General features: G+C 45.4%; 1 protein-coding gene across 1 annotated transcript in view; it reads left to right on the top strand.

Annotated features, from left to right (window-relative positions):
* MARCHF6 (membrane associated ring-CH-type finger 6) overlaps window positions 1-15,526 on the top strand; it is a 2,699,933-nt gene that overhangs the window by 692,537 nt on the left and 1,991,870 nt on the right. Inside the window, exon 7 of the mRNA XM_044064887.1 lies at window positions 4,877-4,897. Within this exon, the coding sequence (XP_043920822.1) occupies window positions 4,877-4,897 (21 nt within the window). The remainder of the gene's footprint in view (window positions 1-4,876; window positions 4,898-15,526) is intronic.

The raw sequence follows: 15,526 nt of genomic DNA, 5'->3' as shown, positions 1-15,526 counted from the left end.
CTTTTCTATACTTTCTATCTCTCCTCTTTTTTGGCCATATCTTATGGCAGTGGTATTTACTTTTTACTGGAGTTGATCCACACCATGTAATTGCTTCCTATTTTGTGGGCTCCTGACATCTGGGGCATGAAAAACTGATGTAATCGCGTAGCTGCATGTTTTATACCCCTGACGATCTGACGTCATGGAAGAGGCGACAGGATCCGACAAAAAAATCCCAAGATTCTGGTATTTAGGCGGACTAAGGGATACCTGCAGGCAGATAACCAAAGTGTGATGACTGCAACAGTGAATGCACTGTCATCTACTTTTATGTTGTGTACCCAACTGTACTATCTGACTGCTCCTTCAGATCCTACTACTTCTAAAACGAATATTACAGTTCCAGCACAGTCAAAGTTGGATCAGATAATCTTTGGATCAGAGACAACCTTCAGAGATTCTGCATTGTCCTCCTAGATATTCTGCACTTGACCCAGTACCAGATGAGCTTTCATGACTTTTTTTTTTTTTTTTTGCAGAGACTAGCATCCCCTCCATTTACACTATTCGTTCTTCAGAAGTCTCTCTGAAGATGATGTGGAGAGAGTGGGGAAGAAAAGATCCTTTTGGCTCGGAGGCAGGTTGGTCTTCCCTCCGCATCTACTGCTCTGGGTCAGATGGTCCAACCTTCCACCACACACCCCTGTAAGTTCCTTCTCTGTTGCCATCTGTTGTCTGAGTTTCAAGATCCCAGTCATCTGGATACATCATTTTCTGATCAGAGGTTCTCCATATCTTCAGATCCAACTTCATTTTTTGACCTGTGAGCTTTTTGGATCAGGAGAGCTCTTGGAGCCCAAGTCCACCTGCTGGGTCTGGGGTGCAACATTCTACTCCAAAGTTTTTGGAGCAGTCTCTTCCTTGGTTTCTTGTCACTGGGCATTTCAACTCTGGCTTCTTCCTCGGAGGCAGTGCTGACTGGAGAGAGGGGACGATTCAGAAACCCAGTTTCTTGGATCAGTATCTTTCTGGCTCCTTTGAGCTCTTTTTTAGCGGCTGCGAAGAGCATGTTCGCTACCTTGGCATCCCTGATGGATCTTTTCCCCTCTATTCCTACCTATTCCACCATGATGCTCCAGCATATGAAGACTGAATTACTCTGCATGGGACATTCTGTACCAAAACCTTAGGTTTCCTCTCAGGGAATTTTGGTTTCCTCTTCCGAGGCTTCCCCAGAACATCCCACTGAGGAAGTACTCAGGAAAAGGATGTACAAGAAGAAGCCAGTAGACTCACCACAGGAGTCTGTCACTGACGGACCTGGGTTTCGATGAAGGTGAAGGTTCCTCACTGTCACCTCCCTGAAGATGTTCTCTTCGGAGGCATCCTTTAAAATTCTGAAAGAGAGGTGGTTGGACATTCTACAACCCTACGCTGGAGGAATCCGTTCTAGAGGTTTTCGGTACAGGACCCTCTAATTCCTGGGTGATTCCACCTGCTGACAGTCTCATGGACATGGTCTCTAGGCAGGTGTGGAATAAGCCTGACTCCATAGAGCTGATCCCTCTGAGACCAGACAGTTTTGGGAGAAAGGGTTTCCAGTTGATTCCATGGTCATTGTAGAGGTTACAAAGAAGGAACTAGCTAAGAGTTCTGTTGTGCATTCCCCAACAGGGAGTCGTGGGCATTGGACAGACTGGGAAAGCATGTCTGCTTCAGCAACTTTTTCAGTACCATTGCTGAACAGTCTCCAACATTTTGTTAGACTTCAGAGAGATTTGGCCAATGAGTTATGAAATACTAGATATGAATTCAGTACTAGGAGTTCGGAGTGAATTTATGTATTACTGTGAGATGCAAAAACTGGGCTAGGCTAGATTTTATATCTCACAGGAATATGTGCATTTAATTGAAGGTCTTGAAACACACCCAATAACTGTTTCAGATCATGCAACAGTAATTAAATATGCAAGGTAATGAAATTAAAAAAAAACGCACTCGCTTTCCCATCTATTGGTTGAAAAGTGAGGAATTCAAGGAATGGGTTGTGGAATTTATTCAGGAGCTACTAGAGAAGATAGAATTAGCTTCTGAAAACAAAGCTAAGGAGTGGGATAAAATTAAGGTGGAGTTTAAAAAAACTAGGTTGGAAATGGAAAGGGAGATGTAGTTAAACAGCAATAAGAATTACTTACAGGGATTGACAAATGTTACTTACAGGGATTGACAAAAGTATTGCAAAATAGGGGGTATCTCAGAACAAGAAAGGGAGCAACTGCAGAATGCTAAACAGAAAATAAGGGATCACCTCAATAATATGCATGAGTTTAGAAAGATTGCTGTTAAGCAACTGTTTTTTGATAATTCTAGAGCACAAACCTTCTAGTGCAACAACTCTGGCAACAAAAATTGGAAAGGGCAGTCACCAAGCTTGGAGCCTATAACAAGGAAGATATGAGACCCTGTAGAAGTAGAAATATTTCAAATTTATGTAAATTTGTATAAAGAGGAGAAATATGGAAATCGAGGAAAGGCACAAGTAAGAAATGTTTATGCAAGAATTAAATAACCAAAGTTAGAGGAAGATGAGGCTCAATTACTAACAGACTAGGAAGGGATGAGATAAAAATGGCCAGTCTACAGGGAAGTCCCAAGGAATAGATCGTATTCCTGTAGAAGTTTGGAAGTTAGGGAAAAAAACTGATAAAGATCTGGAAGGTTTTGTTTAACAATATTTTAAGATGAGCAGTACCAGCATTCTGGAAGAAGGCAGTGGTAGCTGTAATACCTGAAGAGGGTAAAGGACCATCAGATCCAGTTTCATACAGACCCATTTCAATACTAAACCATAATTTGAAAGTGTTTGTCTATAGTGGCTAAAAAAAATGGCAAAAGTTTTATACCAAAATTGATTGATAGATATGGATCAGTGTGGTTTTGTGGAGGGGAGGCAAACATTTGACAATATTAACAAAACACTGATAATCCCGAGGGAAGCAGAATGTAAGAAAGTATCTCCTATTGGTGAGTCGTGATGCAGAGAAAACATTTGACAGAGTAGACTGGGACTTCCTGAGCAGGGCAATGGAAGCATTTGCTTTCCTTGATCAAATTATAAGGTTGATTAGAAGAATATATGAGGGATCGGAGTTGCGAATTAAAGTGGGTGGTGCCCTCTTTGATTATTTCTGCTTGAGTAGAGGAACTAGGCAGGGTTGTCCACTTTCTCCTATACATGACAAAACCAGAAAAAAACATTACAGTGTTGTGGAGCATTTTAAGACTGTTTCACATATTTTTGGGAGACCAAATTAATGAAGCTAAAACAAAGGCAATAGAAGTAAATTATGTACCTACACACGGATTGGTTGAACTGTATCCTTATTTATGGGGTTATGATAAAATTAAGTATTTAGGAGTATGAATTCGAAATTATTCTGTGGTGGCAGCTAAGGATATGTGGGAAGAGGCTAAACTGAAGATATTACAAAAATTGAGAAACTGGAAGATCTGAAGTAGTTAACTTCATTTGATCAGCAAACTGTGGGTTACGGATCCAATACGGATCTGAGCCGGCAGCATACCAAGCAAAAGATCCGAGTTCCAAGCTCCTCCCTTACCCATACTGCACTGCACCCTCCTTCCAATACTCAGATCTCGTTTGCTGCGGCTTCGCCAGCACAGGATTCTTGAGCTCCAGGCAAGTATCAGGGTTTTTTCTCTAAAACTTGGTCTGTGTGTACCCTTTTTGATAATTTTGAGGTAAATTATTAGTTGTCCACGATACTTATTGGGTTTTTCCTTGTTTGAAAGTTGAAAACTTTCAGTTGGTGTAGGCCTCCCTTCCCGCCCGTCATATGTGTATGTTCTTTAGGAAGTCAAAAAGTGACTTTCTCTAAGTGCACAGTGTGTGGCCACAAGCGGTCTCCAACCAATGGTCACGCACTGTGTGTAGTTTGCTTGGGGTTGGCAAGATTTGTGCAGCCTTCAACCCCCTGAGCCCTGCGGGATCGCAGGAATAAGTTAATTCTGGCGTGTCTTCTACCCGCAGAATCAACTTCTGCCTCTTCTTCTTCAGCTTCCTTACCAGCCACAGCTGTGGCTGTTCAGCCTTCTGGCCCTTCTCCCCTGTCCGGGACTCACCCTCCCACCTTACCACAGGGAGAGAGAGAGGCCAAGAAGATTAAAGAAAAGCACAGGGATATACGGTGAGACATGTGGATAAGGATAAAGAAAGAGAGGGGGGCCACAAGCAACAGGCCGAGTTACATCTCACGTCCCCTCCCGCTAAAGTAATCTCGTCTCCAGTAAAAGTTGTCAGACCATCCTAGGCTTCGTTCACGTTTTTCTCTGGAGCCGGAGGAGGAAGCTAGACCACCCTCGGGGTCGTCTTCGCATCTGCTCTCCCGGACGGCGTTGGTGGCGTACGCTAGATCAACCAGAAGCATCTCTGAAGCAGACATGGCTCGGATGATGCGAAAGTTTCTACAAACTCAAATGCAGATGGTGCGGGGAGTTCGGCTCCTTTTTTCGCCCCGATAGCTCCTTCTCCAATCTGCCATCGGATATAAGCGTCTATAGATCCAAGGATCCCCGGAGTCAGAGGGGTCGGCGCCAGTGGTGCCTTCGGCCTCTATGCCGGCCATGCCCTTGTCTGTCGGATCCACTTTCAGATCCGAGCTCTCACAGCAGAGATTTGGACGTCTGATCCGAGGGGATGAGTGCGTCATTGGCTCCGTTGTGGTCAGGGCATACCATCCCTTCAGGTCCGACCGTTCCAGCTTTGGCTCCGATCTCTTCATCGGATCCGAGGGTCTCGGATACCAGTTTCAGGGAGACCAGGTCTCCCTCGTCATGCGACATTGTGGAGAGGGGTTCTCTCTGGAGGATAGAGACCCCTCTCTCTGTCCTCTGGGTCCGTCCCTGCTCCCTCACAGTTGAGTTCGTCTAAAGTCATCCAGTCCCCCCAGGAACAGCCTGTGTCCATTGCGCCCCAGACAGTTCCCTTGGAGGAGCAAGAAACCATTTGTGAGCCCTCCCCAGAGAGCCCACCCGAGGAGGTCCCTCACAAATGCCAGTGTAAGAGGAGGCACTTGGACTCCCCCGAGTCCCTCACCGAGGATACAGACTTAGGGGAAGGTTCGCCTAAATCACCCCCTAAAGACGTCTCCTTTGGGAGACATTATGGAAATCCTTCGCTGGGGGGGGGGGTCCACCCAAAAACCTTCTTCTGACGAGTTGGTATTTCTAGAGGTGTTCGACACAGGCCCGTTATACCTCTTGGGTGTGTCCCCCCGGCTGACCCTCTGGTGGACCTAATCACCACCAGAGGTTAGAGGGAACTGGACACTGTGGTGCCTATACCTAAAAGACCCAACAAAATACCGAGTCCACCAGCAGATAGAGCTTCTTGGAACAAAGGTTCCCCGGTTGATGCCATGGTTGTGGCGGCAGCCACAAAAAAGGAACTCACCCAAGAAAGTTCCTCTGTCCACCCCCCAGACAAGGAGTCCAGGGCTATGGACAGTCTTGGAAAGCGGACTTTAGTAGCATCAGCCACCTTTACTATAAGGGCACTGAATTACTTGGCCCACTTAATTCGACTGCAGCGGGACCTTGTGAAAGAGTACGCTGAGTCTCCCTTGGAGTCAATGTCGGCCGATGATAAACGGATCTTCTCTGTTTGTATGGCCACTGTCAAGTCTGTGTCCAATACGTCCATGCGTTTACTCTCATGCCACCGAGGGAGCCGCTAGGTCTAGCGGGTCTGGCATCGCCATAAGGCATCACGCCTGGCTCTGTCTTTGTGATGTCTCGGAACCCTTGAAGGTGTCCTTCGCTAACGCACCCTTTGATGGTTCCACCCTGTTCGGGAAGACTGCCTGCGATATGCTTGTCAAGAGCGAGAAAGACGTGAAGACGCTGTCAGCCGTCGGGATCAGCTTCTCTAACCCTCAAAGGTCCTTCTCCAGAAACCAGCGAGGGCAAAATAGCTGGCCCAGAGGCAGAGGGGGGCTGAAGAACTTAGGGTCACGTGAACCTTTTTCAGAGCAACCCGTGCAGCAACCCTGAGGGGTTTACCTGACTGCTCCTCTTTGGAGGCAGTTGGGGGGGGGGACGTTTTTTGATGCACCTAGCCCAGTGGGTGTCCATCACGACAGATCACTGGGTGCTTCGAATAATATCTAGAGGCTATTCTATTCCCTTCATAAACAAACCCTGTTACACAAGCCACCTCCCAGATGGTCCCACCCACTCAGAGGGAGGGCGCAGCCTTGGAAATACAAAAGCTACTAGAAAAAAGAGCCATCCAGCAGGTATCCCGAGACCAGTCCGGATCATGCATCTATTCCAGGTTCTTTTTGGTGCCAAAAAGACAGGGGACCTAAGGCCGATTCTCGACTTGTCAACAATTAACCTGTTCGTTGCCAAGGACACGTTCCGGATGGTCACGCTTCAGTCCATCCTGCCCTTCCTGCAGGAGGAACACTGGTTGTGCTCGATAGACCTCAAGGATGCGTACTACCATATTCTGATGGACAGGTGATCCAGGAGGTTCCTCCACTTTTGGCTAGGGGCCAGTCATTATTAATTCAGGGGCCTACCCTTCAGTCTCACCAAAGCCCCCACGGTGTTCACCAAGGTCATGGCAGTTGTAGCTGCCCACCTGAGACGTCAGGGGCATTCAGGTCTTTCCGTACCTGGACTGGCTTCTCACCGCCCCCACCAGGCATCTTCTCTTGCTAGCCAGAGATTTCTTTCTCCAGATATCACCTCGCATAGGGATTACCATAAACCTTAGAAAGTCTTCCCTTCAAACCTGTTCGTGTTAGACTTCATAGGGGTGAGAATAGATTCTCCCAGGCCAGGGCGTTCTTAACCCCAGACAGACTACACAGCCTGACACTTCATTTGTTAGCACTTCTGCAGTCCCCTGCACCCCCTGCAGAATTAGTCCTGAGAGCCTTGGGGTCCATGGTAGCAGCTATCAGCCTGATCCCTTGTGCTCGTCTGCATATGAGAATTTTACAGTGGACTTTGCACGTTCAGTGGTCGATTCTTCTTCAACCTCTAGATTTTCTGATCCCTCTGAGCAGTGTGTGCAGAAATGCTCTCAAGTGGTGGTTCCAATCTCGGAATTTCCAAGAGGGACGTCCCTTTCTTGCGCCCCAGCCCCAAGCCACTTTGACCACGGATGCCTCCCGCCTAAGGTGGGGGGGGGCATTGTTTGGGCAGGACTGTTCAAGGCACGTGGACTCGAAACAAGACTTTTCTGCATATAAATGTCCTAGAGATGAGAGCGGTCCTTTTAATGTTGCAGGTCCTTCATGCTCATCTACCTCTGGAAACTATTGCGATGCAGTCAGCCAATGTCAGTGGTCTGGTGTATCACCTAACAGGGAGGAGCCAAGTCTTATCCCCTTTGTTGAGAAGCCATGAGAGTCTGGGAATGGGCGATCTCCACCAACCGCTTTCTGATAGCATTGCACATTCTGGGTCGGTCCACCATCTTGTCGGACAAATTGAGCAGAATTATCCTTTCTCCTTAAGAGTGGTCTCTGAACCCTTGTGTAGCGGAACAGATCTTCCTCAAGTGGGGTCAGCCTTGGTGCGATCACTTCGCATCTCCTTCCAACGCGAAGTGCATTGAGTTTTTTGTTCTAATCCCCCCGAGGTGGGAAAGCCCCAGAGACGCACTTGTTCATGCTTGGCCACCCGGTCTTCTTTATGCATGTCCCCCGCTCCCGCTCATGATAAATTTCTTACAGAAAGCTCGCCGGTTGGGGAGCAGATTGATCCTCATAGCCCATTTCTGGCCTCGTCAAGTCTGGTTCCCCTGCCTCTACTGTCTCATCTCCTAGCTCTATCTTGAATCCCATTCTGAATCTAATCATCATCCCTCGGGAATGCTTCTTCCAAATCTGGACAGGCTGAAGCTCACAGCTTGGCAGCTCCATTTCCACTAATTGCTAGGACTCCCGGTATCACTTCTGTTAAATCTATCTTGGTTGCAGCACATAAATCTTCTACCAGCAAAATTTATTCTAGCAAATGGAGATGCTTCTCCATTTGGACTTCACAGAGAAATCTAGATCCTTTTACCACTCCGATCCCAGCGGTATTAGAATTTGTCTCATATCTTCCAGCAAGGAGCCAGCTCCTCCACGGTGATGGTCCAGCTGGCGGCTATTTCTCATTTCCATGTAGGGGACAATTTTGGCTCCCTCTCTGCTGCCAGAATTTTTAAGACCTTTTTGAAAGGCACTTTTCTTCTGCGACCCCCTATTAAAAATCCGTCACCGCTATGGGATCTGACTGCGGTTCGTCAGGCCTTAGTTGTGCCTCCTTTTGAGCTCTCGGCATCAGTTGACTTCACATTTTTTGTCATGGAAGACTGCTTTTCTGGTAGCTATAACTTCAGCAAGGAGAGGGTCGGAGCTGCAAGCTCTTTGTATGAAACCCCCATACCTTGTGTTTCATAAGGACAAGGGTGTCTCTCAGGACTAATCCATCCTTTCTTCCTAAAGTTGCTTCTGAGACAAATATTAATCAAGCTATTAATTTGCCTGTCTTTTTCCCTAATTTTCAGAACAAAGGGGAATACAAGCTTCATTTGCTGGATGTTCACAGGCAGTTAAGTTTTTATTTGCACAGGACGGCAGCCTTTCGCAAATCTGATTAACTGTTTTTCTTTTGCTAAGCCCTTTTTAGGGAAACCAGTTTCAAAGGTGACTCTGGCTAGGTGGATTTCCCTTTGTATCCTACAAGCATACAGAGAGCTTGGTTTACCAGAACCAGTAGGAGTTCATGCCCATTCTACAAGTTCTATGGTGACGTCTGCAGCATTCTGGTCTAGAAGTTTCCCTGGATGACTTTTGCTCAGCGGTTACCTGGGCGTTCTTCTCACACCTTTATTAATCATTATAAACTGGATTTGGTGTCTAGAGGAAGGGTTTCTTTTGGCTCTGCAGTGCTCCAGAATATCCTTCCTTAAGGGCCTCCCACGATTTCGGGTAGCTGCGGACTCTGTCCCACAGGTTGCTGATCAAATTAAGCTTCAGGTAAAGAAGTTATGTATTCACCATAACGTTCCATCTGAGTAGGTAAACTTCATTTGTCAGCAACCGTCCCTCCCTCCTTCCCCCTTGCCTTGGCGTTTTTTTGCTGAACTCTGTGTCCAGAGTTCACGAGTTGGAGGTTTGTCCTTGGTTTAGGGGTCTCCGGTTAGTTTGTTTGTGTCATGTATGGAGTGGCAAACTCGATCTGAGGATTGGAAGGAGGTTGCAGTGCAGTATGGGTATGGGAGGAGCTTGGAGCTCTGATCTTTTGCTTGGTATGCTGCCGGCTCAGATCTGTAACCCACAGGTTGCTGACAAATTAAGTTTACCTACTCAGATGGAATGTTATGGTGAGTACCTAACTTCTTTTTTTGTTACATGCATATGGTAACTAAGATAAAAGACATTAAAATGTTTAGTCCCTTTAGTCTTGTGCACAGGTCAGACATACTGAAGAATTGGATAGCAATTAAGAGTTTAAGGATTTTATCTGGGAAGGGAAGACAGCAAGGGTCAAGTGGGATAACCTGATTCTACCAATAGAACAAAGCAGACTAGGATTACCTAATTTGAGGGGGTATTTTAGAGCAACACAGTTAAGGGTCTTGTACATAGCCCAAGCAGAAAATTATAATTCAAAGTGGAAAGGAATGATGCTGATACATGGAGGAAGCTCAAGAAATAGGAGAAGATTGGTATTTTGATGCAGACTCTTAAGTAGAACTAAAATCATACAGAGAATTATATTCATAAAATAGTAAGTATTTTAAGAACTAAACCAGCACAAGAGTGGAGAAGAAAGATTTTGCTGATGGGGATGGCTGTGGTTAGTGATACAGGTAATAGGCAGGAGAGGGTTGGAATTGGAGAAAACTGGCAAAGGAGCCAAGGTATTGGCAGCAAATGACTACAAACGGAAAGGTAATGGAATGAGAAGAGGCCAAGAAGTTATTTGGAGTGCAGGTTAGAGATTGCCTTCCTTATCAAGGATTGATATCTGAGTATAGGCAAAGAGAAATAAGGGGCTCCTAAATGAAAGACCACACTGGTAGAGTTTTTAATAGAGTCTAGAACAGATGCTGCCTTAAAAAAAGGAATATTTAGTAAAGCACATAAAATATTGCATGATAATTATAAGAGTCAGAGGAACTTAGAAAGGATTGGGAAGAGATTGGATAAGCAATTCACAAAGAGAAAATGGGGGGATATATGATTTTCTCCCAAATATGCAATTAAGTCTAGAAGATTTAAAATCTTTGCCTGGAAGTGTTTACATAGGTATTTTTATACCCAAGTAGACGCTAAAGAAAATTTTCCTCTGGTGGATAGCAAATGTTGCGGGTGTGATGGGCAAGAAAGAGGTAGCTGGGAACTTATTGTTTTGGGAATGTAGTGAGCTGGTAGATTTTAGGGATTCCCTGCAGACTGCTGTGTCGTGGATGCTGGGTGAGCAGTATGCGCTTACTAGGGAGATGATTTTTTTGAGTTACGCTACAGAATAGGAGTTGCCTAGACATAGCAAAAGCCTTGCTGAGTCTTTTCCGTTTTCTAGTAATTGCTTTTTTGGCAGCAACCATAATTAAAGTCTAGACCAACTTTACTAGAAGTAGTAAATGTAGTAACAGAGAGAACTGGAATTGGATTCTTTAGAAAAGGAAAAGAACAAACTACATAGGAAAAAATGGGAATTGTGGTAACAGTATATGCAGAGTAGGAATGAGCTTTAATAGGCAGGATTTGAATGACCCATATAATGTTTAACTGACAATGACTGGATGTATATAAGTAATGTATAATGTTTACAACTACAGTTATTTCCATGGTGTCTGTGGATGTTCTTCATCTCACATTGCTGCAGTCCTTACTTATGGGTAGTCCACTGTCCTCGGTCGGCCCGAATACCAAAGTATTAGGCTGATGTCGGTCATGGGCGCCTAGATCTGACATCAGAGCGTCAGGGTATAAAGGCGCATGACCGACGTCATATCCTCAGTCTTTTTTGCCGCATGGTCCGATGCAGAAGTAGCGTTGCAAGTGCTGTTCGGCGCTCTGAAAATTTTCGTTTTCGGAGTTTCAGACCGATACCAAGTTGGGCTAAGTACCCCGTTGGGGAATATTTTTGTTTTTTCTTGCCTCAGTTACTTACCGGATGTCAGAAAAAGTGAATAATTGTATTTCTTGTGGGAAACAGATACCGCATAGGGATTACCACTCGCTTTGTATTCCTTGTTTGGGACCGGAGCACGACGTAGTTGGGTGTCGGTTTTGTGCTAGGTTTAATAAGCGCACTATAAAACGGAGGTTAGATTGCGCTAGGTTAGTCTTTGGCAAGAGGTGTAATTATAATATGCCGCCGGATGTTCCGGCCTGCTTCTACTAAGAAGCGCAAAGACAAATCTTTAAAGCCTAGGCAGGATGATTTGTCCGTTTCGGACGCCGGACCTTTAGAAGCTACAGCTGAACAGGTGGATCCGGCTGAAGTTTCTGTTGAGTCCCAGGGGGAAACTTTGATTTTACAAGATGTGGCCTCTCAGGAGGCAGGTCAGGCTGAAGGGGCCTCTCAGGTTACTATTCTCCCTTCTATGCCTAAGGTGGTTAGGCCTTCTGCTACTGTTTCTAAGGCTCCTTCTAAGGGCAGGTCTGTTTTGCCTTCCTCTGGTGTCAGTTCTGGTTCTTCAGGGTCTGTGCCTAAAAAACACATGCTTAAAATGGCAGAGGATTTGATTACTTTAATTAGAGGTTCTATGCCCCCTCCTGATAAGAGGCCCAGGATGGAGCCAGAGTTGGAAAGTTTGGAGCAGGCCTCAGATGATTCAGAGTCTTCTGTTGAAGACATTCAAGATTTCCCTCCTTATTCTGATTCTGATGCAGAGGATTCCACTCCTTCTGCTTCTCCTCCAGAGGATTTTTCATTTTCAGAAACTCTGCATTCCATGAGGGAGCATTTTAAGTGGGAGGGACAGGATTACTCTGATACTCGGAAGAGGCTTAGGGAGTTCTTGTTTTTACCACAGCATAGACCCTTAGCTATACCTCCGGTTTTGGATGTTGTTTCAGATGTTTTCTCGGAAGCTTCCCTTAATCCAGACTCTGTGCCTCCTGCCCCAGTTAAACCGGACAGGTATTACAGGGTGCCTGAGGCTCATAAATATCTGTATAAGAGTCCTAGGGCGGACCCAGAAACTATTAGTCAGGGGCCTAAGGGTGTTAGAGCCTCTGTTGTTAAGAATCCGGTTCCTCTGGATAAGGAAGCTAGAGCTTTGGATAGATGGGGTAAGAAGGTGTATACCTCTTCTACTTTAGCAGTGAGAGCTTTGAACTGCCAGTTTCATATGTTGAAATATCAGAATTTCCTCCTTTCTCAGCTAAGATCTAAAGTGGATGCTTTGGCAGAGGGCATAGAGTGTAAAGAATTGCAGGATTTAGTGCATGTTTCTGAACAGGTGGGTAAGCACTCTTTGCAATGTGGTTTTGATGCTTTACAGGCTTCTTCTAGGGTGGCTGCCACTGGTTCAGTTATTCGTAGGCACGCCTGGCTTAAGGATCAGAATTTGTCTGAGCATGTTAAGTCTAGAATTCTGGATGCCCCTTTACAGTCTGAAGTTTTGTTTGGTCCTCCTGTGGAGTCTGTCTTAAAGAAAATGGAAGACAAGGCTAAGTCTATGCAGACTGTTAAAGATTTTTTGCAGGTACAACCTCCAAAGTTTAGTAGAAATTGGCCTACTAAGGGGTGGACGTACCCTTCTTCTGATTCTCAGTCTAGGGGTAGATCTAGGCGTGGTAGAGGCAGAGCTCAGAGTACCTTCAGGCCGAGACAATGGAGTTCGCCTGCTCAATCTGCTGGTGAGGGCAGGGGCCAGTCCTTTCGTAAACAGGCCCAATGACCTGCATTTTCAGCTGCCAGATTCTTATTGCCTGGCAGCTCCTTTGGGAGGAAAGTTGGCTCTCTTCAAGCAAAATTGGCATTTAGTCACCCAGGACAAATGGGTATTGGACATTATAAACCGAGGTTACAAGTTCTATTTCCACACCATGCCTCCTTTCAAAGGCATGCCAGACGTCCCTCCTCGGCAAAGGATAGAGGCTCACAGACAAATTTCTTTACTTCTTCAAATAGGAGCTATACAGCCAGTTCCTCTGTCAGAAGTGGGCCTAGGATTTTATTCTCGCCTGTTTCTAGTTCCAAAGAAAGGGAACACGTGGAGACCAATTTTGGATTTATCTATCCTCAACACTTACCTGGACATTCCAAAGTTCAAGATGCTGACTTTACAACAACTTTTACCTCTGTTGGGAAAAGAACACTGGATGGTTACTCTGGATCTCAAAGAGGCTTACCTTCATGTTCCTATCAGGCCCAGTTGCAGGAGGTACCTGCGTTTTCGGGCTGGAAATTTACATTATCAGTTCTCTGCATTACCCTTTGGCTTATCTACTGCGCCCAGAGTGTTCACAAAGGTTCTGGCTCCAGTGATAGCATTTTTCAAACTAAGAGGAATACAGATTTATCCTTATTTGGACGACTGCCTGATTATTGCACAAGAAAAGGACGAACTTCTTCATCATCTACAGTATGTGATGGCAGTGTTAGGATGCCTAGGGTATTCTGTGAACGAAACAAAGTCCAGTCTAGTACCCTCTCAGGACATGTGCTTTCTGGGTGTGAGACTGAATACAGCTTCCCAGATGGCCTTTTTGACCCCGGACAAACAAAGAAGCCTTTCTCTTTATTTCCAGCAAATGTCTCTACGGTCCAGGCTGACTGCAAGGACAGTCCTTCAAGCCTTGGGGTTCATGGCATCTTGTATTCTGGTGCTTCCCAATGCCAAATTGCATATGAGGAAGCTTCAATGGTATCTCAAAAATGTGTGGACACAGCACTGCCAAGATCTAGACACTGTCATTCAGATAATACCTTGCATTCAGAAGGAGTTTTTGTGGTGGGCTCAGGAATGTCACCTAAACAAGGGACTCTCTGTGACCCGGCCAGAGGCGAGTCAGATTCTAACGACAGATGCCTCGGACAAGGCTTGGGGAGCACACCTCAATGGAAAATGGGTGCAAAACACGTGGCCTGTCAAACTCCAACATTTGCATATTAACTTGAAGGAGATGTTAGCAGTCCAGTTTGCATTGATGGCTTTCAAAGATTTACTTCACCCAGGGCAGGTGTTGATTCAAACAGACAACACTACTGTCATGCAGTACATCAACAAGCAGGGGGGAACCCATTCTTACCCTCTTTGCAGGCAAGCGATGATTCTGTGGGAAACTGCTCTCAATCTACACCTCAATCTTCAGGCAAGGTTTCTACCAGGAGCACAGAACTCCTTAGCAGATGTATTGAGCAGACAAATAGTGGATCCTCACGAGTGGAAATTGGATCCTCATGTATTTCAACAGTTGACAGTGTTATGGGGAACTCCAGACATAGATCTGTTCGCTTCTCCACTAAATTACCAGTTGCCAAAGTTTTGCACAAAAATGTTTCATCACACAGCTTGGAAGGTGGACGCTCTATCATTCAGTTGGAACAATCTGCATGTATATGCCTTTCCACCTCTGCCTCTTCTTCCCAAGGTACTTTTGAAGGCCAGACAAGACAAGCCAACCATGATTTTGATAGCACCGGATTGGCCTCGACAACACTGGTACCCACTACTGAGGAGTTTAGTACGAGAACCTCCATGGCCTCTGCCTTTGATTCCGCACCTTTTGTCACAAGAGGACACTCACTTCCTCAATGTCAAGATTCAGTCTCTGCATCTAACAGCCTGGCATATTCTGTTTTAGACTCTGGAGGGTCTCAGCTTCCACAACAAGTTTTGAATGTTATTTTGGAGGCCAGGAGGCCTAGTACCAGGAAAGTTTACGCTGATAAATGGAGGAGATTTTTTATTTGGAGCAAAGGAAAGGACCTTGATGTCTCCACACCTGATTTAAGTGTTGCTCTTCAATATCTTACTGAGCTATTGGACAAGGGTTTGTCTTTCTCCTCAATAAAGGTTCATGCTGCAGCCATTTCTGCTCACTATGATTGTGACCCTCCTTTATTCTCTCATCCTTGGTTTAAGCAATTTCTTAGAGGGGCAAAGAATATAAGACCCCCACGTAGAGCTCCTACTCCTGCTTGGGATCTCAATTTTGTGTTGGAAAAACTTACTCTACAACCTTTTGAGCCTGCAGCTACTGCCGAGTTAAAGTATTTGTCATGGAAAACTGCTTTTTAGTTGGCCATTACCTCTGCAAGAAGGGTTTCTGAATTACAGGCCCTCATGGCAGTGGAGCCTTTCCTGATTTTTCATAAGGATAGGGTATCTTTGCGTACTAATCCTTCCTTTATGCCTAAAGTGGTTTCTAGTGTGGCCTTAAATCAAACTATTCATTTGCCTACTTTTTATGCAAACCCCCAAAATAAAGGGGAGAAAATTTTGCATACTTTGGATATTCACAGGCAGTTGCGTTATTATTTGAGCAGAACCAAG

This window comes from Protopterus annectens, chromosome 3.part0 (genome assembly GCF_019279795.1).
Source record: "Protopterus annectens isolate FY-2018-M chromosome 3.part0, PAN1.0, whole genome shotgun sequence".
In the NCBI taxonomy this organism is placed as follows: Eukaryota; Metazoa; Chordata; order Ceratodontiformes; family Protopteridae; genus Protopterus; species Protopterus annectens.
The sequence above is the reverse complement of the archived record's forward strand: the minus strand, read 5'-3'. Positions and strand labels throughout refer to the sequence as shown.